This window comes from Copadichromis virginalis, linkage group LG9 (genome assembly GCF_057382275.1).
Source record: "Copadichromis virginalis isolate Kocher_CV1m ecotype Utaka linkage group LG9, C_Virginalis_male_GT1.1, whole genome shotgun sequence".
Taxonomy (NCBI): Eukaryota; Metazoa; Chordata; class Actinopteri; order Cichliformes; family Cichlidae; genus Copadichromis; species Copadichromis virginalis.
In genome coordinates, this window is record NC_140626.1 from 18,234,236 (window position 1) to 18,262,072 (window position 27,837).

Genomic DNA, 27,837 nt, shown 5'->3' on the forward strand with positions numbered 1-27,837 from the left:
TGCGGTTTGCTCCATTTAAGTCCTGTTTTGACAGCCTGCAAAATATACTATAAATAGTGATCGCAAATTTTGAGTCTTTTTGTAAGCCTCTTGTTAAAGCAAAAATGGCAACAACAATAATAACAAATAAATAGATAACAATAATAATAATAATAATAATAATAATAATAGCAATAGTATAGAGAAAATACTAGATCTCTAAAGACTAAAAGAAATCTCAGACTCCATTACATATTTGAAGAATGGTTTGTTTATTTATTTGTGGCACTTTATATGACAATAAGAGGGCTATTTATGTCTAATTCTATTGTATATATGTGACTAAGCTACTAAAAAAAAATCTGTGTTCCTTTTCACATCCCCCTTTTGTTTCATATTTATAATAATTTCCTTATTTCCCTTTAATAAACCCTCATGATAACATTTTTTTTTTCATGTCATGCTCTTGTTACTTTTTCTCTCTTTTGGGTCTAGCTCCTCTCTTAGTGTTCATGTCCTGCATTGGTCTCATATCCTAGAGTGTCTCCTATGGGCTGGTGGGCGAAGAAGGCCCGGGCCATCTCATTGATGTAGTTGTAGGCACCGATGGATCTGAAGTACTCAATGTAGTTCCAGAAGTCAGAGGTGGTGTACGGCCAGTAGGGAACAGCTGGTGGTTCATCATAAGGCACTGAAAGACACATGGCATGTCAGAAAGGACAGGGTACATACAGTCTCAAACAGATGCTGTTACAGACCATAAAGTATCATGTTAGGGATTTACTGATGATATTTTGTAGTAAATATAGTTTTTGGTAGTAGTTCATATTCACACATTCAGAAAAGCACCAGGTGTTTTTAACTCCTGATATATCACAGGCACCGTTTCCCACATATGAAAGTGAAAAGAGAGGCAATGGCTATTTATTTTTCACAGAGAACAAAGTGAACCACAACGCTGCACAGGCATTGCCTTTGTTGACTTATTTAACATATTCTATGGAAAATGTGGTTCTTACAATGCTTTCATTTCCACCAGGTATTTAGATCAGCAAAGGGTTTTGTTGCTGTCCCAACTCAATCACAGAACAATGGTATTGTATTAGGTAATCCTAAGTGTAAAAGCTTTATTTTGACAGCTAAACACTGGCAAATCATAACAACAATAGTTGCCTCATATTTTAAAGTAAAAAAAAACAACAAAAAACCCTGCAACAATAGAGCAAAACCCCCAACAATCAGATGACCCCCTCTGAGCAAAAATAACAGGTGATAGTGGGAAGGGAGAACTGGTGTTTACCACTCTCAGAGAGATACAACCAACATTATAGCTCATTAGAAACATCTTTATTGCATTTAAAATCATATATTTGCTCTTGCTGCTAAATGCAAACGTTAATTCAGGTGTCCAGGTAGAAGCCTGTTTAAAATGAAAATTGAATGTTAGTTTGTAGAATAAATTCCTACAAGTCATGAGTTGAAGAGATTATTATAAACAAAAAAATGTGCATGTCATATCAACGCTCCTTTTAAAGGCTAAAAAGACCAAATTATTAACTAATATGATTTGTCTCTAGTATTTCTCTCTAAATAAATACCTGATCTATGCATCCTGATTTTTTTTAGCATTAAAAGTGTTCTAGTTTATTAAAGTTGCTTTAAGATTCCATTTGAAGACTGTTACCACCCCATCCACCCATTTATAAGCAAGGCTTATATCACTGTGGAGAAATTCTTTTCCTTGGTAGGGTCACAAGAGTCTCAGAGGTCACTCACCGCTGTTGGAGCCTACATGTGAGAAAATAATTACTTAGCATCTGTCATGTGAGTCAGTATTTAAGGACAAGCATAGCTGACGCGCCCTTTCTCCTTTGTATTCTTGTATTCCAACAACAGTGTGTGGGGAGGAAATTCAAATATACATGAATGGCTTTCCTTTGTACAAATGCTCCCTGTTAACATAGTTGCTTTGAGTCGAGCTCAGTGCTATAAAAGGCTGTGGAAAAAAACTGAATGTCTTCAAATAACCCTCATGATGAGCCTGGTGTTGAGTCCACATGACTCATTTGACCAAAAGACATTGACTAATTTATGGATGCTTCCCAATATTTATTTGAAATAAAAAAAATGTAGCAGTTCATTTTCCTATTTGTAAACATTATATGCCATGTACTTGTAATGTTATCTACAGAAGAGTTGTGAAAAGTTATAGAAAACTTTTGATGCAGATATAATAATAATAATAATAATGATAGGACATATATTTCAAAGAGAATGCAGGGTTTGATTCACCGGCCGCATTTGGCTACTTCTGATGTACAGCATGTATGCAAAGTTCATTGAGCTTTTTTATATGTCTGAAGACGTCGAAAAGAAGTTTGAAAAGTTACCTCCTTCTGGGATGATCCTGGCCTCTGCAATGAGGAGATGGAGAAGGAAGGGGGGAAGGGAGAGAGGGAGAAGGGGGGGAAAAGTTAACATTTCAGGCATTCCTTGAGCACAAAGATGGGATTCAGGTCTGGAAAAGAGAGCTTTTTCCTAGGGGACTACAAATACCTGCTGCCTCCTCAAATATTATTGTTAACTATTCACACACACACACGCACAAACAGACTAAACCAGAAGGAATTCATCATGGAGACTCAGTCAGAGTCCTCTTTGTACACAAAACAAATCCTCTCCAGCAGCACTGTTACATCACATGATTTCCAGCTATTTTCACCGACATTTCTACATGTACATATATCAAACTTAGTGTTAAAACTTATTAATGTTTGCACTGCATGAATAAACTCAACTTTAGCTACAACACACCAACTCTTGAATTCAAGGGAACATATTTTCTGTGGATTAAAAAAAGAAAAACTCACCACTGAGATGACAGGCAAAGAGGCAGAAGACAATACCGAGCAACACCAGCAGCTTCATGTCGCCCTCCTAAATGAAGAAAATGCACACCAATGCTGTAGTTTGTTTGTTTTTTTTTATCTATGTTGCAAAAGTGAAATCTCTTAAACAATAAATAAAGTGAATATCTTGATATATATACTAGAAATCTTCTGAAACCAGAATCAAACTCTGCAGCTGTTTACCTGTGAATAGTCTGTGAAGCCGTGCAATGAGATGCTGCTGATCTTCTGCTGGTTCACTGAGGTCTGTGGTGTGAGGGGCTCAGTGAAGGAAGAGGCAGCCGACCTCCAAAAACACACTTAAGCAAACACACACATGCAAGCACATAACCCCGCCAGGCCTTGCCCAGATTATACTGTACCTTGTGTACTCAGAGGGGAGCTGTCCTCATATTTTCACAAATATTTCTCTCAGCTGTGTACACATCGCACCTACTAAAAAAAGAAAAAGAAGAAGTAGTTTGATTTGTTTTGAATTTCAGGCTCATTTATAGCTGTTTAATTTGGGAGGAAAGTAAAAAATTGAACACAATAGCAAGTTGGTCCTTCTGGACCACCACTGTCTATCCTGCTACTGATCGAGTCTAATAGTTAATGCTGTAAAACAGTTTTACTTCTGATAAAGTAGAGCTGAGCTGAATGGCTTTTATTATTTTTAAATGATTATTCTTTGTTTATAGAAATAAACAGACAAGCATTTTTTGATAAACAGATAAACATTTTACCCCAACAAAACCTACTGCAGCAACTGTAATGTAAACTGAGGTGTAAATTCTGATTAAAACACCCAAACAAAAACTGGGAAAGAGAAAAGGCAGCATGAATGGCCACAAGTGTAAATCTCTTCTGACTCTTTTAGTAGAGCAGTAACATTTGGTTCCCCATAATAAATATTTAGTTCCCTGTATAAATAGTCAATGAACTGGTAATCTGCAAACATTTTTTTTTATTTTATTTTAGTCACATTTTTAAGGATGAAGCCAAATATTTGCTGGATCCACATTCTTAAACCTGACAAATAAAATTGTCACCATTAAAATTAAATGGCATCCTCACAGCCCCACAAGCTACGCGTCTGGTGCCTTCTTCACTAATCCAGACACAATTCTCAGTCCATGTCTCAGCTGCCAGTTCAGAGTTGGCTAGTTCTGGTTGCCACTCAATCCCAGGACTGACACAGAGAAACAGGCAGGCATTCACATGCACATTTATTTATAATGTCTTTAAAGCAACATCTTTGTGATGTTTTCATGCCACAAAGAAACCCCTGCATCACTGTGCTGCAAGAATAATCTGTCGACTATATAAAAGTGATACTTCCCCCCTTTATATAAATCATGTCAGCGGTAACCCTTAAAATCTAAAAATTTATTGAAAATACTGCATTTCCCCAATCAGAGTGAATCAGAATAGAATGTTCAATATATTAATGATGGTTGTAAAGAGTACCTGTAATATACACAGAACCTTTTTTTCATCACCAAGGAAAATGATCCACTCTAGTGTCAATATGCAAACATGAAGTTCAGAGAGTAATGTACATCATGATATCATCTTTCTATCATCTCCTCTATCTTTTTTTCCTCAGTGTTGTAGTTATTTGCCTTTTAGGCACTTTTTCATGTTCTTGTCTTTGTTTTACCTGTTCCTCAACTTTCTCTACAGGGAGTGCAGAATTATTAGGCAAATGAGTATTTTGTCCACATCATCCTCTTCATGCATGTTGTCTTACTCCAAGCTGTATAGGCTCGAAAGCCTACTACCAATTAAGCATATTAGGTGATGTGCATCTCTGTAATGAGAAGGGGTGTGGTCTAATGACATCAACACCCCATATCAGGTGTGCATAATTATTAGGCAACGTCCTTTCCTTTGGCAAAATGGGTCAAAAGAAGGACTTGACAGGCTCAGAAAAGTCAAAAATAGTGAGATATCTTGCAGAGGGATGCAGCAGTCTCAAAATTGCAAAGCTTCTGAAGCGTGATCATCGAACAATCAAGCGTTTCATTCAAAATAGTCAATAGGGTGGCAAGAAGCGTGTGGAAAAACCAAGGCGCAAAATAACTGCCCATGAACTGAGAAAAGTCAAGCGTGCAGCTGCCAAGATGCCACTTGCCACCAGTTTGGCCATATTTCAGAGCTGCAACATCACTGGAGTGCCCAAAAGCACAAGGTGTGCAATACTCAGAGACATGGCCAAGGTAAGAAAGGCTGAAAGACGATCACCACTGAACAAGACACACAAGCTGAAACGTCAAGACTGGGCCAAGAAATATCTCAAGACTGGTTTTTCTAAGGTTTTATGGACTGATGAAATGAGAGTGAGTCTTGATGGGCCAGATGGATGGGCCCGTGGCTGGATTGGTAAAGGGCAGAGAGCTCCAGTCCGACTCAGACGCCAGCAAGGTGGAGGTGGAGTACTGGTTTGGGCTGGTATCATCAAAGATGAGCTTGTGGGGTCTTTTCGGGTTGAAATGGGTATATATTTGTTTTTTGTTAAGTTGCCTAATAATTATGCACAGTAATAGTCACCTGCACACACAGATATCCCCTTAAAATAGCTAAAACTAAAAACTACTTCCAAAAACATTCAGCTTTGATATTAATGAGTTTTTTGGGTTCATTGAGAACATGGTTGTTGTTCAATAATAAAATTATTCCTCAAAAATACAACTTGCCTAATAATTCTGCACTCCCTGTATATTTGAGGTGTGTGTGTGTGTGTGTGTGTGTGTGTGTGTGTGTGTGTGTGTGTGTGTGTGTGTGTGTGTGTGTGTGTGTGTATATATATATATATATAAATAAATAAATAATTTTTTTTCTTGGAGTAATTAATAGATAATGGGTTACCTAACTCCTTTGTACAATTTTAACACTTTAACTTAGTGATCATTTTATTTAGAATTTACATGTCTTTTCAAAAGGCAGCAACAATTAAAAACAGATATATTGAAGTGGGATGAGTTCATAAGAGAGGAATAACTGAACGTGTCTATTGGTTATTATTTATCCTTGCAGTTCTGATCTGTGTGTGTCATCCTGAAAATGTCGATTCCTTCATCAATTAGCAGCTGTTTGGCGTAATGCACAGTCTCTGGAGGCAGATAGGGCGACCGGGCAAGAATCCAGCTGTAGTTGAAATGAAATATGCGAAGGATGTCTGTGCAGGAGTACACGACAGACAAGCTGGTGTAGTCAGTAGTCAGAACCCAGTATGGCACATATGGAGTGACTGAGAACAAAGAGAAAAAAAAATGTATAAAAAACAAACATTTTTCCAAAGGAGAATCTCTATATTGATTTTCTGAATAAAACTGATCCAACTTAAATGTGTAATATTATGGAGCCTGACAAATATATGATTTTTAGTGACTTAAAAATCTGCTTTTGGTTTTCTTTTTCTCCGACAAATGAAACATAAACAGATTTTGTGTAGTTTTTTTTTATTGAACTATTTATGCTTTGCCTCTGCTCTGATCTGCTGGTTGATTTATTTGTGGCTTTCGAGTTTGTTTCAAACAGGGACATAGCATGGTGGAAGAAACAAGCAACATCAACATTCATAGCAAGTCCCAAGGGTGTTTCTTTTATTGGCTAAAATGCTAATACTGATAGATCAGCAAATATGTAATATGAGTTGATAAAATCAGCCCACTGATAAATTAGTCAAGGTAATTACAAAATTAAAACATCATGATGATACAACAGGTTCAATAAATAAGCCCGGCTACAGCCATGACATTAAAACTGTACAGTATCACAGTGCTTTAAGGCAAATGCTTGTATCAGCATGTCAGTATACTCACAATCTCACACTATATTGTCATCAACTAAAGTACTGGACAGCTCCAAATTATAGCCAACAGAAGGTGTTTGAGTGAAAAAATACAAATGTCAAGATGTAATTTCAAAGGACCACCAGACTTCGTACAATTTGATCTCAGTAAAGCAGGAATACTGCAATGTTTCATCAAATAGTTGATAAAATAAGGATAATAAGTACTTACAATATGAGAAACTGACTCCCAGTTTGGCCGGTTCTCGTGGGTCTGAAACTACACCTGTCCCTTCTGCATGCCTCTTCTTATCTTTGCTGAAATGAAAAAATATGTCAACAAAGATTTCAAACAGACTAACTATTAATTCAACTAATTATAAAATCTGCTGCTGGAGGCGTGGCAGACAGAAAGACAGAATCCCTCATGTAGGTAAACTCCACCTCGGGTGTGCCGGCAATCAGCTTTAGGTCAGTTGTCCATGGTCAGTGTCAGCTTTATTACTTTTTGCTCATCATACAATACACACCCTGAAGGAGTCTAAAAAAACTCACAAAAAAATCAAATCACCCATCATCATGGCTTGGACCAAGGTGTGCTTTGAGCTACTGCTGTAAGCCCTTTGATTTGAACATAGATGTATCTTCCTAACCACGCTAGAAACTGAGACAGACTCACTATTCGTGGAATCTTTTGCTTTTAACATCCTGGTCATAATACCTATAACCAGATGGCAGTTGCCTATCCCCTGGAATGTTTGACTCTTAGACCTTATCACCTTTGTTTTACTTGTTTGATGTTTCACATGCCTTTTGCCTATGTTTAACACTCACTTGTGCATTGATGTAAATAGCATTCCTTTTCAGGGTTGGCTTACCTATTCATCACTTGTCACTTAAAGCTGATGGTTAACTGTTTGTCATTCCAGGCTCTGGATGTAATCTCTGAAAGTAATCCTCAAATTTATATTGTATTCTGTCATCTGTGAGTCGCCAATATACTGTGCTCCTATTGGTTGTCTTTTTCATTACTTGCATCAAAGTTGGGAGAAGTTTGTCACTGTTGCAACCTGGCAAACTAAAACGGCAAAAGTCCTGTGCAACGTTAATTCAAACAAGAATCTTTTTTCAAATAAGAGGAGTTGCCCATTGCTGACCATAACAAAGGATTTAGATTTAAAGCACTTTTACGCTGTTTACTTTCTTGAATCTGGGACTATATACAGACATATTTCATACATAGAGAAGAACATGATTTTTGGTACAATGAGTTTTGAAACAAAGCATTCTTTCTGATTCTTTACACAGACAACAGTTTTTATGCCAGAAACAGTAGAATTATTTTTGTCTCCAGCATCATATCAACCATACAAATGAGAGTGATATCTTTTCAGTGGTATCAATATTCCTTCAAAAGAGTATATGCTAAAAGAAAAATGGAAGTTGCAGAGAAATGTGGTGTCAAGCGAACCAACAATAAGAATCCTTTGCTATAGTACTTACTAGATCTGCGAGGTCAGCAGCTGGATGGTCCCATCTCTCCTAATGGAGTAGTTTATCTCAATGCACTTTCCTCTTGCAAAGGGAGCAGGCAGCTTCTCAATCTCATACCATTTACCCAGGTACTGTAACAACCATAGGCAAGTCATTAGATCTGTGCAACTCTTTGTTTAATAATTATAATTATTTCATTTGTATATCATTAAATAAAACACAGTTAGAAAATGCTTCACAGTTTGCATAAAATCACACATTGAAGATAGGTGTACATATTCAAGCACACAAAAAACACGGTCAGACATGTGGTCTTACACTCATTCTTGCATACGCACTCACATAAATACATATTAGAAGAACAAAAGCCAAAAATATTGGGAATAAATTTGAGGAAATGCTAACCTATAGAAATTAATTTTCAGAAGGCTAAGGCTGACCCAATGTTTAGAATTGCAATAGCCTCTAGATTTAAAAGAAGAGGGTGTGTGAGAGGGTGTAAAAGAGCCCAATCAGATGATCAGAGAGGACGACTGTAGTTATAAGGTCCCAGTAGCTCAGCTATATATATATATATATATTTAGGAGCCTTTATATTTAGGTCTTTATATGTAAATTTTTTTTAATGGATTTCACTGAAAGGCGGAGAAGGAAAGCCATTATAGGAGTGTATGCCTTAGTTTGTACTCACCTGCTGAAGGTTAAAGTTGGGCTGCACCTTCGGAGTAGGACAGGGACCCCAGTGATAAGTCTGAGCTGATAGCAGAGGGAGCATCAGAAGGAGAAAGCACACACCAGACATTGTTCCTTCAGGAGATTAGGGTAGAAGTTACATTAGACGAGAGCTATTGCAGGAGTGTATATTTTCAGTAGCAATAATGCAAGAGCTGCATTAATAATATACTTAGAATTTCAGTAAAAAGATACACTATGGGTATTAAAACATAAATCTTTATGCTCAAGATGTTTGTTGTATTTCCATTTTATTAAAGTTATTAAAGCGTTCTTACCTGAGCTCTGTACAGATGTCAGGTGGAAGTTAGAGGCTGAGCTCTCGGTCACTGTCTGAGCTCTCCAGACAAACACAGGTCAGCCTTCGCATTACGTCACTCGGACAGCATAAGGACATCTGTTTAACTAATTGTAATCATGCGCACATTCCTGTATGGTGAAAGTGCTGTCACTGTGAGAAAGGATGAATGTCGTTATTCATTCAGGAACCGCTGTGTTAATGCTGGGTTCATCCCCGAATTAAGCTGATTTATTTCTTTATCATTTTCATTTGAATTGTTTGTCATACACCTGAAGATGCCACCTTGGAATGAGGGAAATTATATAAATGATATTATTCTTCATCACCTTTAAATGGTTTACAGATAAAATAACTAGCTGAAAATCAGTACTGCTGGCTCTTCAGTTGTACCGCTTTATTGTGATTTGAGGCTAGGAACAAAGATGATTTATGTGTGATATTTCTTCCACTTTATTACAGTGAAATTGCAAATACTTTTTTCTTTATTAAAAATAAAATGCCCCTCAATTATTTCACTGTGGGTCAGGATCGTATAGCATTTTCTTCATTTAATGACAGTTATAATGAATGTAAGCCAAGCCAGTGTTTAATCGGTTCATCTTTAATGCCAGCAGAATCTTAGCAAAGTTTTTCCTACACCAAGTACAGCATGTTTCATGGATTATTACATGCAATCAAGGATATGCAAACACTCTTTAGTTGATTAAATCCAAAACCTTTAAAAATAGGACAGCTTTTACTGAATAGTTTCCAACTATCAGGCGGCTCACACAGAGTTCAAACCATTTCTGTGTTCATGTCTGTATGACAGCACTTTGATTTTTGAAGAACTGTGACATGAAGATGAATCATGATGGAAATAACTTTTGCTCGATGAGATGATCGTTTAACTGCAAAACATATTAAAACACAAAAATAATGTACTTTTTAAAAAACAAAGGCTCATGTAAAAAGTTACAGGCGTAGGTAATCAAGGAAAAAACCCTCAGAGAGAAAAACACACTCTACAATAACCGAACATCTCTGCCAGTTCTTGCTAAACGCTACAGCTCTGATCTGTGGGAGTCATATTGTCACCACTAAGCCTTTTGTCAATATAGATTACATGGCATTTTTTCTTACTCAACCCAGCTCTTCAGAAGAAAAATACTTGTGCAAACATTAAATCAACACTCGGAACAAATCCAAAGAAAAGTCACTAGAAGTAAAGTTCAAGGTTTCACCCTGCAGACAAACACATCCATTATTAGCCATCTATTACCAGCGGCCAATTGCTTCAACAACATTAATGCTACTGCAAGAAACTAGACTTTTTTTCTTTGTTGTTATAGTTAAAAGGATTTTTTGATATCTGCAGGCGGAAGTATACTAGCTTTTCCCTGCGTTATTCTCCTTTATGCTAAATGTAGAATGTTTAGCTGATTTTAGAGTTTAGAAATGTGTTAACATAGAATGTAGAACTATTGTAGAGACTCTGCCCTTAAAGTAATAAAGGCTGACTGTGTCGTGAACTTAGGAGTAGAGTGTAGGAGACCTCCCCCACTGAGTGGAAATTCCCCAGAGGATGTTTTAGGGTGGGGGTCTCAACATTTGTAACTGGATAACTGTGGTCTGGAAGGGAGAGGGGTTTTATGACCTCTAGGGAGTTACCTACACCCACAGTGTTTTAACTGTCACGCACACACATCCACACGCACACTCACTCATGTGCACTCACACATACACACAGGTATGCGTACACAGTCACACACGAGCACTCACATAGACACGTGGGAACGCGCACATGTAGGCATTCATGTGCTCGTGCACATAGACACAGACAGAGTTTGCAGCACACCGTAGGGGGTTTTATGATGGGGTCGCTTCTATAAAGCTGGCTGTAACTAACAAAGGGGTGAAGATTTTGGAGAGGGACACCGGCCTCGTCTTCCCTTCTAGAAGTGCATGCTTAAATGAAGATAAATGAAGATGAGTAAAAGATGAATAAAGATTGTGTGAAAATGACTACCAGAGATGGGCAGTAACGATGTTACTGCCCATCACTGGTAACGCGTTACAAGTAACGCGTTACAGGTAACGCGTTACAAGTAACGCGTTACAAGTAACGCGTTACTGTAATCTGATTACTTTTTCAAGTAACGGGTAAAGTAAGGGATTACTATTGCAAAAACGGTAATTAGATTACCGTTACTTTCCCGTAGGAACGCTGCGTTACTGCGTTACTAAAACCGTGATTTTTTTGCGAGAATGTCTCACGACAGTGACGTAAGCGAGTGCGCCGTTAGTGACAACAGCTGTGTGCAGATCAACAATGGATAATATATCGATTGTGGGAGAGAGTATGAGCGTGCAGCGTTTAAAGCGTGGAAGTACTGACCTTACTTTGAGTTTGATTCCATAAAAAGTGACAAAAACATTAGCGTCCATCGTGCGTGGGAAGAAAACTTCTTTTTACAGCGAAAAAAACCCCTAAACTTCCAAGCAAGCACCGAGTGCGCAACGACATAATGGGAAACTCGCGGATTCTTCAACTGACCGCGGCACACCTGCACCAGGGTAAACCTCCGCCTACCGCAGTCCTGCTTTACAGGTGAAAATAGAGCAACAAGACCGCTGAGTCTTTGACTTTATTTATTTTCTGCTGTGTTTTACTTGCATCTATTTGAAAGAGTGAGTGTAAACACAAAAAATATTTTATGTGCTGGAATGTGCAGAAAATAGGTTTAAATGTTAAACAAATTTATTCAAGTCAGAGAATGTTGCATATAATTAAATTTTTGCTTGATGCATAAAGTTAAAAGATTAAAACTGATAAAACAAGTAAAAAAAAAAAAAGAGACTTTTCCATTTGATTACATTTTGTATGATGGATTATGTAGAAAAAGTAGAATTGGGCTGAAAGATCTATCGCTTTATCACCTCTTCAGGTTGTAAATCGTGTTTTTAAAAAGTAACTAAGTAACTAAGTAATTAATTACTTTTGAAAATAAGTAATCAGTAAAGTAACGGGATTACTTTTTGGGGGAAGTAATCAGTAATTAGTTACTGATCACTTTTTTCAAGTAACTTGACCAACACTGATGACTACTGAGTCCGGTGCCATCTCTGGATGCTCGAGGAATAAAAAGAACCGGGGTAAAACTGATTTCTTAACATAAGCTTATCTAACTCTACGGACAAATGAATAGTATCAGTCCATCTAACCTATATTCCAGTCATCAATCCATCGACCTGATCCTTCAGTACTTACTGGTTCTGGGGGTCCCACACCTGTGAGTACGACACTTGAACAGACCCATCTTCCATCATGGTGTTTTCCTCCCTGATGCACTGTCCTCTTCCAAAAATATCGGGCAGCTTTTCAATCTCATACCACTTACCCATGTACTGTAACAAAAAAAAAAAAAACAAAAAAAAAAACCCAAAACACCCAGCTATGAGTTCTGCACTAAAAAATGTTTACTCTGGATGCATATATCTCTTTGCTCACCGGTTGAAGGGTGAAGTTAGATTGCACCTCTGGAATAGGGCAGGCACCCCAGTGAAAAGTCTGAGCTGAGATCACGGGGACCAGCAGGAGAAGAAGGTACGTAGCAGACATGGTTCCTTTAGAAGATAAAGGGGGGATTGCAGAAGTTATGTTATGCGGCATTTATACCTGTCTCAGTTCATCCAGCCTTTTTAATACATGTAGAGAGTGTGTTTCACTCTATTTCTAAAGTTGAAAAATATCATCACCTTTTATACTGAAAGGTTAACGGAAACTAAATACAATACATTTTTTCCTCACTCTTAAGATTTGAAGCAAGTTCCCCATTTAGTTGTGAAATGGTTAGAAGGTCACAGATTTATTAAATTAGACAGAAGAAAGCGACAGAACAAAGTTTTGCATTCTGTGAGGGTTAACTATTGTAGCAAATATTGTCACACCTGTTTTCCTGGTTTCAGAAATGCTTTCTGTGAGACACTGCGAAGCATGTGTTCAGCACCATGTCATAATCATTAAAAATATATATTTTAATACGGACAACAAGCATATGGTAAATGCAATCTGCAAAGATATCAGAATACATTCTGATTTAGGATAACACAAAAAAAATGATAAAAATGAGTGAAAATTAATGCTGGAGTGAGTATTACAGAAAACTGTATTTAAAAATATCAACATTGCTAAAACAGTACAAATTTTCAATTGAGTTTGGTGTTTTTTCTGTTAAAAAAAAAAAAAAAGTAATTTAAGATCTTACCTGAGCTGTGTGCGAATGTCAGGTGAAGGTCCGAGGCTGGGAGAAACTGAGTGTGTGAGCTCTAGGAACAAACATTTTATATACAGTTCACAGAACAACAGAGGTTGGCCTCCACAACACGTCAAACAGCACTCACCAGCTCCTTATCGCTAGTCATAAGAATATTCTTTTGTTGTGAAATGTCACTGGGATAAGGGTTAAATATTATTGATTACATTTTTTCATTCAGGCCTCATATGTTAATGCTCACTTTATCTCAGATTTGCTTTGTCATTATGCAATGTGTTTTTTGCTATTATTGAAAAATGTACCTTTTTTTTAGGTAAATTACATGATAGATAAACTGTCAGCTTTAACTATTTGAAGCTGACATTTCTCTTCTTTACATAAATCATAGTTCACTGTCACTCGCAAGGTTAATAATAGTTAACATAAAAATAAACCAAGCTGCTGTTTAATGTGCAAGAAATTTTAATCTATACTGAACCTTAATAAAATTTTTCAATCTCAAGAACAACTCATTTGACTTATTGTAGTTGTTGTCAATAATAATAAATACACTATTAGGCAATGAAACCAATGTCATGTTCAATCTATAATATCCAGAGACAGTAAGAAGCTAACCCTGAGTTAAACTACAAAACATAGATATCAATGGAAAGCCCAGGATGTCCACTATTTAGTACATTAGGACTTAGTATGGTAGCTCAGATAACTCAAAAGAAATAGACCAAAAGCAAATGTCCAATACAAAGGACGTAAATGAGCAGGCTGGTTCTAAGGAGGATATGATGAAGATGCAATTTGGTCATTTAAGTGGAAACACTTAAATTCTCAGGATATCATAAAACATTAAAAGACAGCAACAAAGTAAAACAGGTACAGATCTGAAATCTGAAAAGATAAAATTACTTATATCAGTTATTTCCTATTTCTGCAGTTCTGATTTGTGTGTCATCTTGGAAATGTCAATTCCTTCGTCAGTCATGAATTGTTTGGCATGATCGACCATCTCTGTTGGCTGTTAGGGCAATTGTACAAAAATCCCTGGGTAGTAGAAATGGAATATGTCAAAGTCACTTTTGCAGGAATACATTCTTTACAGTATGGCTGCTAGTAGTAATATGATGGCACTAGTCCAATATAGCGGCCAACCAAACCCGTTTGACAACCTGTTTGATCGGTTTCGTGCGTGTGCGCATGCGCGTTCAGGTGTGCTGGGGGTATGCGAGTTCATGTGTGGAAACACACAGGGCTCAGAGAGGTAATATGAGTTCATGTGTTTTTAACTGGGTTTTAATTTAATCAAACCATGGGTTTTTAATTCAACTACTTTTATTGCTTTGGCGTGTCTCAACATTTAGTTATGCAGACATATGTGTTCTTAAAAGCAATTCTTTGTTTTAGCGTGGAGTGGTGGAAGCCGTTTTGGTTCACAGTGTGCATTAACATGCAGGAATGCTTCTTATTTACATCTAGTCAAAAGTGTTGGTAATAGTGTTTTAATCACACTCATTTTGTGATTCTGACAATGTCTCAGCTTGCAGTGATGGAAGCATTTTATTTTAAAAACGGCACAAAATGGCAATTTCTTCTGAATGGGCAATTTCAGCCTGTTCACAAGCGTTCCGTTTAATCAAACCACTAGTTTTAGTTTAACTAGTTTTTTTACGCATCTACTGGGGTTTCTTTCACGGGTTGATGCGATCATTTTATTTAAAAATCGGGATTTCGGGATGTTGAACTAGATGGAGACAGAGCCAGCTAGTTGTTTTTAGTGGCCGGTATTGGCTCTTTTTGTAATTCTACGAGAAGGTAAAAGCCCCGCAGATGTACCAGTCGAGCAGGGTCTCGCCTATTTTCTGAAGTAGCCAGCAACAGCGGACCCTTAGGCCTATCTTGGCCAGTTACACCGGAGCTCAGCAACAGCCTGCCCCACCCTCATTGTTTTAAACTTGCACAGCAAGGTGCCCTGCAGGTGTATCGCCCCCCATCGACATCTCATCTATTGTTTTTGGAAGCACCCGGTCCTATATGAAGCGTGCACCAATGCTAAGTGCATGAAGTATACCTTTACACCTATAGCTGAAAAGAGTCTGCATCCATAATTTGTGGATCAATTGATTTGTTTTATAATGTGGCACTTTTTTTTCCCCCACAAACTGCAGATGATGAAATCCTCTTTATTTGAGAAAGTGTCCCTAAGGTATTGCTGCTCACTGAGTTCCCTAGCTACTTCTTTACTATGTCAGTAAACTTTTTGAACAAGGCAGGTATCACAGATTTAAAGGCACATCTTAATTGAAGCAAAGGCAAAAAATTGGAATGAATTTTATGTGGCTGTTCATATTAAATCCATCAAAGAGTGAAAATCCAAAAAGCTGCTGCAATCCTTTGTATTAATGATCTCTTTCTGTGTGTGTGTGTGTGTGTGTGTGTGTGTGTGTGTGTGTGTGTGTGTGTGTGTGTGTGTGTGAGAGAGCGTGCGTGCTCGCAGAACGAAAGTCAAGGCAGGGTGGTTTTTTTTATGCATTTCCAATCAGCTTTTTTGTTTTGTTTTGTTTTATTTACAAGAAGTGTACACTGTTCCAAAAAAATAGTAATGTCAAAGTATCTTACTGTATATTTTACAGTTTTGTACTGTCTTTCTAGAATATCTTCAATTTACATAAGTAGACTGTGATTTTACATGTCAAAGGTAAAATAACATAACATCACTGTAAATATAGTAAAACACAATTTACTTGTTTTTTAAACATATTTTTTGTACATATGCATATTTAGATTGTAAAAATACATTCAGAAATGTATCATAATTTCACAAATATTTGTCTGTTATGTGAGAGAATGATCTGTTAAATTCAAATGTAATACTATGGAAAAATATATAAAATGATTGAAAATTAATGAGAATAATCAATAATTAAAGGAGTATTTGAATTATAATTTTGCTGAAAATTTCATGTCATCTAGGTCTGATTCAATAATTCAGAGGTAACAAGTGAAAATATCATTGATAGGAATAAAAACTAAAAAAAATTGCACGGCCACGCTGTGCTAATTATATATTTCAAAAAATAAATGTAGAGGTAGGAATTGCAATTAATATAAATCTCAAAGTATTCACAACATTCCTGAACAGAAATAGGCCTCTGCACCTGGGGTGAGGGTGTGGCCATGAAAACAATGTGACATTGTTTTCATGGCCACTCCCTCTGCATATTTCTTAAGAAATGAAGCGTCTTTACTGGGATATTTATTGTCAAACTATGCGATTTTCCAAATGTGTGTGGAATAAAATGTTGTGACCAAGAATCATTCAGGATTAACAACACAAACTGTTTTGATAGCAGAAACAGTCTGTCTTATAGTTCCCATACTTTACCGCTAGTTTTACAAACACATTCTTCTTCATGTCTGTTTACATGGTTTTTGTGAAACTGATTTTCAATAGTACAACCAATGTCTAACTTTTCTTTGCTCCCCAGTATGAATGCAAGAATTTTGCAGGCTTTATTGAAACAATTTAACACTCAATGCCATAAACAGAGTTGATCCATGTCTCTATGGACACTGTTTCATACATCAACAGCTCTGAAAATCACTTTTAAAGTAATGTAGAACATGATCTCTCTCACTCTGTGTCTCTAAACCCAGCAAACTGACAATCACCTCTAAACAAGGGGTTAGTTTATTGGTTTTTTGTTTGTTTTGTTTTGTTTTTCTATCAGGCGCAACCACCAGACTAAGTTTGTAGTCTCACCTACTAATATAATAATAATAATAGATTTTATTATAGCACAATATTCAGTTACTACTTTGACTTTCTTACTTTGAGCACATTTCTGAGCCCATACATTATCAGACTTTTACTTGAGTATTTCTGATGTTAGCAGCTATACTTCTACTTAAGTAAAAAATGCCTGCACTATCAATATATAAAGATGTCTGTAATTCTTGAACAGTTCATGCAAAAATGATAAATTAAACCTGCACCACAGCTAACGCTTTTTAATAACCAATAACAGGTGTATTTCTTAGATCTAGTGATACAGTCAAAACACTCTGCTTGTATAATGCCATATTCTCTCCCAGCGTACCCTTGTCTCACTACAGGGTGATTCCAAAAGCACAACTCAATAAACAGAGACTCTAAAACCAGAACAGAAAGATAATGTTGGAAGATCAAAGATTAAGGTTTGTGTTTTTATAGCACGAAGTAAACTGTCCCCCATAGTCTTCTAGGGCTTGTTGTGCGTACCTTAGAGGTCAGATTATACATTAGTCATACTTCCAAAACCATTTTGAATTCCATTTATAACTGAGATGTCAAGCTGTTATCAGACATCTTATGCTCACCAGGAGCATGTATCCCCAACTTCAAAACCTTAAGGGGTCAAATTCACAAACCCAACATGGGCTCATTCAACACAGAGGCCAGAAGTGAATGTCGGCCTTTACTGACACACTGTAAATACAGGGAGTGCAGAGTTATTAGGCAAATGAGTATTTTGTCCACATCATCCTCTTCATGCATGTTGTCTTACTCTAAGCTGTATAGGCTCAAAAGCCCACTACCAATTAACACTAGGAGTCCCAGGCTTCTACCTTTCTACCTATAAAACCCGCCACCAGCCAAATGGCTGGTAGGCTTTTAGCTAAGCTTTAGCTTCAGCCAAGTGGAAGCTAAATTGGCTAGTCATTCATATGTATATTAGGTAGTTAAAAAGGAATTCAGGAGGGAGGGGAGTGGGGGTGTGTGGATGAGGGGGTGGGGGAGCTGCTAAAAGCTGTGAACTTCCTTTTGTGTTTCATCTTGATGCATTCTCAATCATCCAGGGAAATAAATCTCCAAAAGTCACCAACTTGGAGTGTTTCAGTTTGCCATCTTAGGGAGAAATCAACACACATGGGTGTTTGTCCTTTGTTGCTGAGATTTATTGATAAAAACAGTACAAAAAACCAACCATTTGTATACATATTTACAAATAATAATGAGAAACAAACTTACTAATAAGCTGTTGAACTGCCGGTCAAACAGATATTTCTACTGTGTCAGAGATGATGAATGTTTCCGTGTTCCTCTTTATATTTTCCATCAGTACACACACGTCATGACATTGCTCAGTCAATCAGCTGCACAATATACACAATATAGAGTTTAAATGTAAATTAAAAATATAAAAATGTAAAAAGCATTGGTCAACAGAAAGCTTGTTTGAACAGTAAAGTTTTTAACTGCTTTTTAAAAGATTCCACAGAGTCAACCAAACGTAGTTGTAGAGGTAGACTTTTCCACAGCATTGGTGCCACAGACCCCTTTCGTCTTCAGACGTGTTCTGGGAGAAACAAACAAACTCTTAGTCTGTGAGCGGAGACGGCGAGCAGTAGTGTATTTTGTGAGAAGCTTGGATAAATAATCTGGGGCTTGGCCATTTAGTGCGCTGTACGTTAAAACAATAATTTTAAAACGAATTCTAAAATCTATTGGGAGCCAATGTAAAGAACATAAAATAGGAGTGATGTGAGCTCGCTTGCTAGAGCAAGTTAGTAGTCTGGCTGCTGCGTTTTGTATAGCTTGGAGGCGAGAAAGTGATGATTTATCCAAGCTGGTAAACAGGGAATTATAATAATCTAAACGCGATGACACAAATGCATGGACAATTTTTTCCAGTTCAGCTAAGGAGACCATATGTTGCAGTTTAGAAATATTCCTTAAATGAAAGAAACAGGAACAAGACAGAGATTTTACGTGTATATGACTAGTTAGGAGTGAGAACGTGTTGATGTAGCATGTAGTGGAGGTGGAACTTGTTAGATTTGTATTGTTGATTGTCATTTATGCTTAGAAATATTTACTTATATATGCTTAGAGTTTTGTAATTAGTTGTAGATTGGTAGAGGTTTTGATCCTTGATAGTCTGCAAACTTTGTGTGTATTAGACAGCACTTTGGGAGCATGAGAGGTCATACCGTGTCTTATTGTTTTATGGTAGGATTAACGTAGCTACGTCTGTTCTAGTCTAAGTGCTCTTTGTTTAGATGAACTGCAGGACTTCCTCACCGTGTTATCTAGGATGAACCATCTAGGGTGAGGGGGAGGCTACCCTCTTCCTGACCAAGGATGTTTGACCCTTTGATCAGCAGTCCACACACACACACACACACACACACACACACACACACACACACACACACACACACACACACACACACACGCAAGGTACTCTTTGTGTATGTAGACGTCATATGTTAATGAACTTATGCATATTCATGTAACCTCAATAAAAGGACAGTGATATGGGAGAACGGACGAGAGCTACTGGGGTCAAGCGAAGGAACGGTGCCTGTCCGGTTCTCTCCCGTGCACGAGTACCATGAAGAAGTTTGCCTACTTGTGTCTTGCTTGCAGTGTAATTATATTGTCTTAACGTTCCAGCGAATAGGTTTATGCTACAAACCTATCATTAATTGGTCCTTCGATGCCGGAGCCCTGGAATCGCATTCACCGAGGGGAGGAGGGACACGCTGAAAGACTGACGTCAGCCAGGAAGTTCCTGTGGATTCGCTGTATGTCTTTTCTCCTCGATGAATGGCGATTGGCGGGATTCGAGGCTGATATTACACGCTAAGCAACACCGAGTAAGTTTAGAGTCCAACTCTATAACTGTACGTCTTCGCCGCTCAGTGGGGCGTTGTCCGTGGCCGCTTAGTGGGGCTAAAATTACGTCTTCGCCGCTCAGTGGGGCGTTGTCCGTGGCCGCTCAGTGGGGCTAAAATTCGCCGTCTAAGTGGGGCGATGTACAAAGCCGCTCAGTGGGGTTTTTTGTACAGAAGCATTAAGTCGCAGAGTTGCGCAGTTCGAACTTTTTTTGGTTCGCCGTCTTAGTGGGGCGAAATACAGACCGCTGTGTGGGGTACTGTAGTGAGTTCTCCACCGCTCAGTGGGGTGTTGAGAAGTTCCGCGGGGTCCAGATTGTGCTGGACAGTAGGCCTATTTTGTGTTGTTGTCATTGTCGTCGTCGTTGTTGTTGTTGTTGTGTGTGCGGAGCAGAACATGTGGTCTGTGACACCGACTGTTGTTGTTATCATGGGTTTCTAAGCAACCAAGAGTGAGTCGGAGGGAGACAGACGTTTGTGCTGGACTTTGCTCCTGGCAGCACAAAGTATTTATGTAAAAAAAAGAGAGAGCGACGGCTCCACAGCTGCGCGGGTTCACGCGAGCGCGGTCACGCGGACCTGAGCCGTGCGGTTAATCGCAGGCTTATAAATGGAAGAGATTCAAATGTTAGAAGTTTTCAGAAAACACACCAGCCTTGGAGAGCTGTGGAGAAGGCCAGCCCACATCAGCAGCACTTAAGATATGCTCTGGTGAATGGCTTTCCCCCCACCCCTTGCTGACACAATGTTTATTCTTTAGCTTGCCCTGATCGACAGCAGCCTGTGTGCCAGACCATAGATTTAATTGAGGTGGATAGTTGTTAAAAGTAATCTACATTAAGCTTGTGGTTGCTTAAATTCAGTACAATGACATGTGAGGTGAAGTGATATAGGTAAATATTTAAACTAATGATGTGCATAGAGGCACTTGACCTGTGTGGAAGACTGTCGTCTTATTATGAGCCATTGTTGAGATATAGAGCACATCTGTGAAAACAACTAATATGCTCAACCCTGTATGAAACATCTAAAAATACATGATGGAGAAGCTGTGTTGAATATGTAAGTGTAAGACTTTGCCACTGTGGGCAGAGCATGCAACTACTGTGTGATGTCGTGTTGCAGTTTTGTTTTTGTTTTTTGAGCTGATGAGCAAGCTACACATTATCAGATCAAGAGCTGTCTGAGAACTACTCAAAGAGAGGGAAACAGAGAGTGTGCAGCGTTTCCATGAGCAGTTTTTCTGCACCTTGACTCGTGTGTGTGTGTAGCATCAGCATCATGTTTTTGTTTATTTGTTTTGTTGGATTAAAAATAATTAAATAAACTGGTGATCATGCTTATGGATCACCATGGCACATATCTCCAGCCATATGGTTTATTTATGCAGATGAAAAAATGAGTGTGAATGTGTCTGACATCACAGTGTTTTTGTGCACTGTGCAAAAGTGATTGCCTCTGATTGTGAGTGAGAGCGGTGATTTTGCAGACCACCAGCTATTGTGAAGAAAAAAAAAAAGAGTGAAAAAGAGACAAATTACATTGTAGACGAAGAGAAATAATCATAGGAAAAAGGTTTTGTGTTGATCAGCCGAAAAACAACTACAATGTCATTTTCTGCTTTTAAGAAAGGATTGTTCACACAAACACAGACAGAGAGAGAGAGAGAGAGATGTGTGTTGATTAAGCAGTGATGATAATAATGAACATGTTTTAGTTTGTCACTTTCAGGTGAAAAGCAGACCTGAATCAATTTTCCACATGCAACAGTCGGAAGAAAGTTATAGTTTAACATCATTGGAAACATGCAGGCCAAGTTTCTGGCTGACTTATTTACAGTGCCATGTGTTTCTCAACCTCACAAGCGAGCTCACTCCTCCCTGAAGATAAGGAATGCAGCTCCAAAGCAATAACATGATAAAGAGACAGCAGCAAGTCCTGAGCACAAAAAGTCCCAGCAAAGCAGCAGCAATGTGGATAAACAGCAGCAGAAGAAGAAAGCAAACCCATCTTCCTGTCTGATTGGTTGAATTTCACGGAGGGGCGAGCAAGATGGCAGCGTGAAGAGGAGTTTTTGTTTGAGTTCTCAGCACGAGACACTTATTTGACGTCTTTCTGGCCTTCGGGACTTTTTTGGAGATCAGCGCGCTAAACTTGCTGGATCTGAGGCCAGGGTCTGCGGCGGCAGCATGTTGAAATGCTCAAAAAGGACTGAGTGACTCGGGCAAGCCACATGCGGCTAGCGACATGAAAGAAATGGACCCTTCATGATGCGTTCAACGTGCCAGCGCTGTGGTGGGAAAGGCTCCATCATAAACACGCCCTGCGCCCTGCGCCGAGGTTCAGGCCAAGAAGAAGAAGACGATGACTTCCAAGCCCAAGAAGGTCGGCCTCAGCGTGGGCGAGCTGATTGTGAAAGCCGTGGCCGCTTCCAAGGAGCGCAACGGCCTGTCTGTGGCCGCTCTCAAGAAGGCTCTGGCTGCCGGAGGCTACGATGTGGACAAGAACAAGGCCCGTGTCAAGACCGCCATCAAGAGCCTGGTGGCGAAGGGCACTCTGGTGCAGACCAAGGGCACCAGGACCTCCGGATCCTTCAAGATGAACAAGGCTACTGAGAGCAAAGCCAAGAAGCCCGCCGCGGCCAAAGCCAAGAAACCGGCAGCAGCTGCTAAGAAGTCGCCCAAGAAGGCAGCAGCAGCACTTCAGCTACTAGACAGGACAAAGCTGAAGGAGAACTGCCGGGACTGTTGAAGTGGGAGAGGACAAAAGAGTGAGAGGACAACAGAGTGAGAAGACTAGGTGAGAACACATAGGAATTATTTAATGTGGGAAATCAAAATTTGGGTTAGCAAACCTGGGGAAAAGAAAACTGACTGCTTAAGTTGGAAAATTGAGACGGAGTCTGAAACATTGCGAAAATAGAAACATATACAAAATCACACACACACAAGCAGAACATGCATTAACCCTACTAACAATTCCAAACACAAAATGACTCATGAAGACTCATAGCACATTAGTTAAGAAATGATTAAATAATAGCAGAGAAGTGTGTAGGAAAGGCAGCTTTAAGAACATGCTCTGCTGGAGATGCAGCTCCACAGACATGCATTAGACCTGCCTAATAACACAAACCCATGCAATGAAAATTAGCTTGTTATCTTTCATCAGTGTTAAAATAGTGTCAATTTAGCAGACACTTGTTATTAAATACTGAATTTATCCAATGCAAAAAATTGACTCTCCAGGTTGCAGGACAACAGTTTAACTTTTGTGGGAAAAAAGATCCTGGTTTGACCAACCAGTGATCAGACAATAAATTTAGTTGTTAAAATGGTAAATTGGGAGAAGCTTCCTGCTTGATTGAGGCAGCACATGTAATTTACTGTATGAGGGAAATTGTCTTTTGTGATACTATTTTGAACATGCTTTTCTGTCGTCCTGTCAACTTAGTGGGTTAATAGCTGATATGCAAATTAGTTGATCGGTTTTAGATTAATGAAAGGTGACTGAATTCTAGTATGAGTGAATGAGATGTGTTGGAGTTGTTGTGTGTTGAGTGGAGACTCTAAAACACTGAGTTTCCTGTTTTGATGTGCGAGTGAATCCTGTATTTAGATACACAACTCTGAATACATCAGAACAAACGTCTTTTGTGAAGTGCATGACAGCATGTCACATGTTTTATGATGAAGGGAAAAAGGAAAAATTGAATAAAATAGATCTGTGGCTTAAATGAGTGAAGAGCACAGACCTGGTGATTAAACTCATAGCTAATATGACATTAGGGTTATGTTGTGTGTTGTGCAGTTGATGGTTGGTTTGGAGTGAATCTAGCTGATGATTCTTCTCCTGTTGTGAAGATGATGAGGAGTTTGTGTCATGACTTAACAAGGCCTTTTTATTTTGATACTTTCACAGTGCACTGAGAGTTTGGTTTGATAATCTCTGTTATTTTTTATTTTTCATTTTTGAACAAGCACTGATTTTTGCTTGTGAATTTCTTTTCTTTGAGCAGATCTGCAAGTCGGGAATTAAAAGCGTTACACGTCGTCAAGAAAATTGTTGCAAGTGAGTTTCTCCACATTTAAAATGGGTTCAGGAGAAAGCCACTTATTTGGGACAATTAGGAAATGAGAGTCCCCCCCAAAAAGGATTCAACGAGGAAATCCAGTCTAAATTATTTTTCTTTTTGAAATAACGTCGTTTTGCTGAGCGTGGAAACGAATGCGATGATAATTTCCACAATTAGCAAAAGAAGGAACCACTGAGTGAATGAGTAAGAATTTTAAAATAACTGACTGACTGACTGAACATGATTGTGTGAAGCTAACCCCCACCTGACAAAGGTGCAGATGAACCCATGTGTTTCCTTTTACAGGAGCAGAAAGATGACAGCAACACTCGAGGTTGCATGATGATTTAACCTTTTAAATGCCATTTTCTGTGTCTGTGCATTTATCAGGTGTGTTATTCATAGGCTTGAGTTGCTCACAGAGATAACTGTGACAAAGTATGCATACGCCTGCGCAAGCGCTAATATTTGCATTTTCTTTTCTTACAGCATGCCAGTTCTTCATGTGAATTGATGATGCGATTTATACCAGGACAACTGGTTGATGTTTTTTCCTACTACAGGATTTCTGGGTTTATGTGTGAGGAAAACTGTGTTTACAGGTTATGAGTGGTGATGCTGTTGCATTGTGTTGATGGGAAAATGTGAAGGTTACTTTGATAATGTGAATAACATGTGTGAAATTTCCTGTGTTGAGAACTGGTGTTACTTCTTTCCACAGCTAGGGTTGACTTTATGGTGTTTTTATGGCACCTCTGGAACCTGTTGACCTGTGTCTGACCTCTGTCTGACTACAGTCAATGTGTATTGCTAATGTTAGTTTCTTTGAGAATGCTGTGGAAGATTCAGCTGAAACGGACAAGTGACATGAGTAAAACAAATAAGAGATACAGTGTTTCTGGGATAGTTTGATATGGGCTCATTAGCTGGCCACTTTTGAGCCCATAGTAATATATAAGTGGAGTGACTTTGCTTAAGAGCAGTCACCGATTACATTAATGTTGCCTGAGTACATGGGATGATCCATGTCTGAGGCGACTTATGAAAATAATTGTAGTTTGCTGATTTGAGAAAACCTGCACATGACACTTGTCTTGCTGATGTTGAATGCTTCTTGTCCTTATGATACAATTGTTTACAGGTATGGAGTTTGATTTTACTTCCAGATTTTGTTTTCCAGGCCATGATGGTGTGTATGCAGGCTCCTGGGAGAGCCAGGTGTTAAGCAAACTTAATATGCAAAGCACACTAACATTTTCATTGCAGGATTATAGGTCCAGGGTGGTGCTGCTCCAGGGGAGGAGATGCCCTGATGTTGCCTGGGATATGATCTAGCTAATCTTTTTCTTTAAGACTGGAATCCAGGTTTGGTGAGTTGACGCATGGGTGTGTCCATGCGTCAAGAGGAGGGGTCCAAGGATTAACATTAAACAATGTTTTTTATTATTGTTGCAGTGATTTGTGTGATTAGCCGTTTTATTTACAAATATTAAACCTATGCAAGTGGTGCACCCATGTTCAGATGAGGCTTTGATGGCCTATAAGTGAAGTTCACTGAACTAAAGAATGTGGTTTGATGATTGTTGACATACTCTCCAAATAGTTTGTCTTCCTAGCAAGGAAATACAGGTGCAGCAGTAATCTCCTGAGAAATCTTCAGAGGCCCAGTGAGAAGCGCATAGCTGACAGGACCAGGCAGTGGTTGAGGTCAAAGATCAAGCTGGTTGGGGCCCATCATGAAATCAGACCTTGGAGCCACAGCAAGGACCATGAAACTGCCTGCAAAATAGAGGAGAGGATCGTCCACAAGATGGGAGAGAGGCTTCAGGAGGATCAGAGATCATCTTCAGCACAGCAGACATCACACAGAGAGCTGTGCTACTAAGCTTCCAGGGAATCAAGAGGAGACTTCCCACAGCAAGATTTTAAATACAATGAAAGATTCAATATTGACGCTGAGGAAGACGACTAAGGTGTACGACGTGCTCTGCCTTAAACCTTCAGCAGCGTTGGAACATAAACACTCAGGGGATGAGGAGCGTGCCAAGCTCCATCGACAGCGTAGAAGGAGTTCGAGGATGACATCATGATTCTGTGAAAAGCACAGGAACCAGAAGCTATGGTGGTGATAACAGCAGTTTCCTATGAACATCACCTAACGCTGTGCCACTGTACTGTGCATACGATGACACTCTGAAGGCTGCTGGGATCATAATAGCAGTAAGACAACCCTGCACCCTTTCCACAGAGGTGTTTTCTGCAGAGTATGGACAATGAAGGAGTCATAAATATCCCCCTCACAGGACGAAGGCCTGAAGTGAGGTAATGGGAGGCCATAAAACTAGAGTGCTGAGAGGTCTGCAGCTTTGGAAATAGCTGAGAACCATGTTGACAAACAACAAAACCAACTGGTATGTTTGAATGTTTATTCTACATACATTTGGACTCTGGTCCTATGGACAACGATGGAAACAACTGGAAGAGACATTCATGACGCCCTGCAGAACTCAAACCACTCTGCAGAGAGACATGTGATGTGCACACCTGGAGGAAGCATTACCAAGCTGAGATGTTTTTGAAAATGTTACTTTTTTATTTTCACTATTAAATTAACAATTTCTTTGTTTGCTCGTAAGATGCAGTTTGCCATGAGATGAGCTCAATGAATGGGATAACTGCTAATACATTTGTTGAACTGTGTACCTTTTCAGTAATTTAGGGTGATTTGACATATGCTGAGTATAAAAATGTTTGCATTGAAACTGTCAGACATGAGGTATTCATACCTGGGAACTTTTCAGGCATAAAGGTCAAAAAGGGGGGAAATGTTAGATTTGTATTGTTGATTGTCATTTATGCTTAGAAATATTTACTTATATATGCTTAGAGTTTTGTAATTAGTTGTAGATTGGTAGAGGTTTTGATCCTTGATAGTCTGCAAACTTTGTGTGTATTAGACAGCACTTTGGGAGCATGAGAGGTCATACCGTGTCTTATTGTTTTATGGTAGGATTAACGTAGTTGCGTCTGTTCTAGTCTAAGTGCTCTTTGTTTAGATGAACTGCAGGACTTCCTCACCGTGTTATCTAGGATGAACCATCTAGGGTGAGGGGGAGGCTACCCTCTTCCTGACCAAGGATGTTTGACCCTTTGATCAGCAGTCCACACACACACACACACACACACACACACACACACACACACACACACGCAAGGTACTCTTTGTGTATGTAGACGTCATATGTTAATGAACTTATGCATATTCATGTAACCTCAATAAAAGGACAGTGATATGGGAGAACGGACGAGAGCTACTGGGGTCAAGCGAAGGAACGGTGCCTGTCCGGTTCTCTCCCGTGCACGAGTACCATGAAGAAGTTTGCCTACTTGTGTCTTGCTTGCAGTGTAATTATATTGTCTTAACGTTCCAGCGAATAGGTTTATGCTACAAACCTATCAGAACTCCTTTCTAAAGCTTTTCTAACATCAGCTACAATCAACAAACAACAACAAAACAAACTGGATGAGCAGGATTCCAGTGAACTTACTGTGATCATGGGTAATGCTGCAAACCTTTATCACATTTTCACAGAAAAGAAACTAAATATATATCCTCCTTTAAAAAAAACACACAATGAAACACAGACATACTTATTTATGATAAG

At 38.8% G+C, this 27,837-nt stretch overlaps 3 protein-coding genes and 1 pseudogene across 3 annotated transcripts; 1 reads left to right on the forward strand and 3 right to left on the reverse strand.

Annotated features, from left to right (window-relative positions):
- Nucleotides 1-240: 240 nt before the first annotated feature.
- otos (otospiralin) lies at nucleotides 241-5,047 on the reverse strand. Its single transcript, XM_085469204.1, has 4 exons — nucleotides 3,072-5,047; nucleotides 2,850-2,916; nucleotides 2,370-2,393; nucleotides 241-670 (listed from the first exon to the last, which is right to left on the reverse strand). The coding sequence occupies exons 2-4, from the start codon at nucleotides 2,905-2,907 to the stop codon at nucleotides 483-485; spliced, it is 270 nt and encodes an 89-aa protein (XP_085325330.1). The 5' UTR covers nucleotides 2,908-2,916; nucleotides 3,072-5,047; the 3' UTR covers nucleotides 241-482.
- A 690-nt stretch (nucleotides 5,048-5,737) lies between these two features.
- LOC146701700 (apolipoprotein D-like) lies at nucleotides 5,738-9,222 on the reverse strand. Its single transcript, XM_085468010.1, has 5 exons — nucleotides 9,168-9,222; nucleotides 8,849-8,964; nucleotides 8,167-8,288; nucleotides 6,896-6,981; nucleotides 5,738-6,120 (listed from the first exon to the last, which is right to left on the reverse strand). The coding sequence occupies exons 2-5, from the start codon at nucleotides 8,957-8,959 to the stop codon at nucleotides 5,891-5,893; spliced, it is 549 nt and encodes a 182-aa protein (XP_085324136.1). The 5' UTR covers nucleotides 8,960-8,964; nucleotides 9,168-9,222; the 3' UTR covers nucleotides 5,738-5,890.
- LOC146701701 (apolipoprotein D-like) lies at nucleotides 8,981-13,516 on the reverse strand. The gene is made up of 4 exons (XM_085468011.1): nucleotides 13,438-13,516; nucleotides 12,681-12,796; nucleotides 12,441-12,577; nucleotides 8,981-10,080 (listed from the first exon to the last, which is right to left on the reverse strand). The coding sequence occupies exons 2-4, from the start codon at nucleotides 12,789-12,791 to the stop codon at nucleotides 10,077-10,079; spliced, it is 252 nt and encodes an 83-aa protein (XP_085324137.1). The 5' UTR covers nucleotides 12,792-12,796; nucleotides 13,438-13,516; the 3' UTR covers nucleotides 8,981-10,076.
- A 7,972-nt stretch (nucleotides 13,517-21,488) lies between these two features.
- Nucleotides 21,489-27,626, forward strand: LOC146701702 (histone H1-like; annotated as a pseudogene).
- Nucleotides 27,627-27,837: the final 211 nt, after the last annotated feature.

Coding starts and splice junctions, on each gene's coding strand:
- otos (XM_085469204.1), bottom strand. CDS start 2,907: ATGAAGCTGCTGGTGTTGCTCGGTATTGTCTTCTGCCTCTTTGCCTGT. Junction 2,394..2,849: donor CTTTGCCTGTCATCTCAGTG/GTGAGTTTTTCT, acceptor TCCTCATTGCAG/AGGCCAGGATCATCCCAGAA. Junction 671..2,369: donor CAGGATCATCCCAGAAGGAG/GTAACTTTTCAA, acceptor TGTGTCTTTCAG/TGCCTTATGATGAACCACCA.
- LOC146701700 (XM_085468010.1), bottom strand. CDS start 8,959: ATGTCTGGTGTGTGCTTTCTCCTTCTGATGCTCCCTCTGCTATCAGCT. Junction 6,982..8,166: donor CTGCTGACCTCGCAGATCTA/GTAAGTACTATA, acceptor TTTTCATTTCAG/CAAAGATAAGAAGAGGCATG. Junction 6,121..6,895: donor GGGAGTCAGTTTCTCATATT/GTAAGTACTTAT, acceptor CTTTGTTCTCAG/TCACTCCATATGTGCCATAC.
- LOC146701701 (XM_085468011.1), bottom strand. CDS start 12,791: ATGTCTGCTACGTACCTTCTTCTCCTGCTGGTCCCCGTGATCTCAGCT. Junction 12,578..12,680: donor CTAACTTCACCCTTCAACCG/GTGAGCAAAGAG, acceptor TTTTTGTTACAG/TACATGGGTAAGTGGTATGA.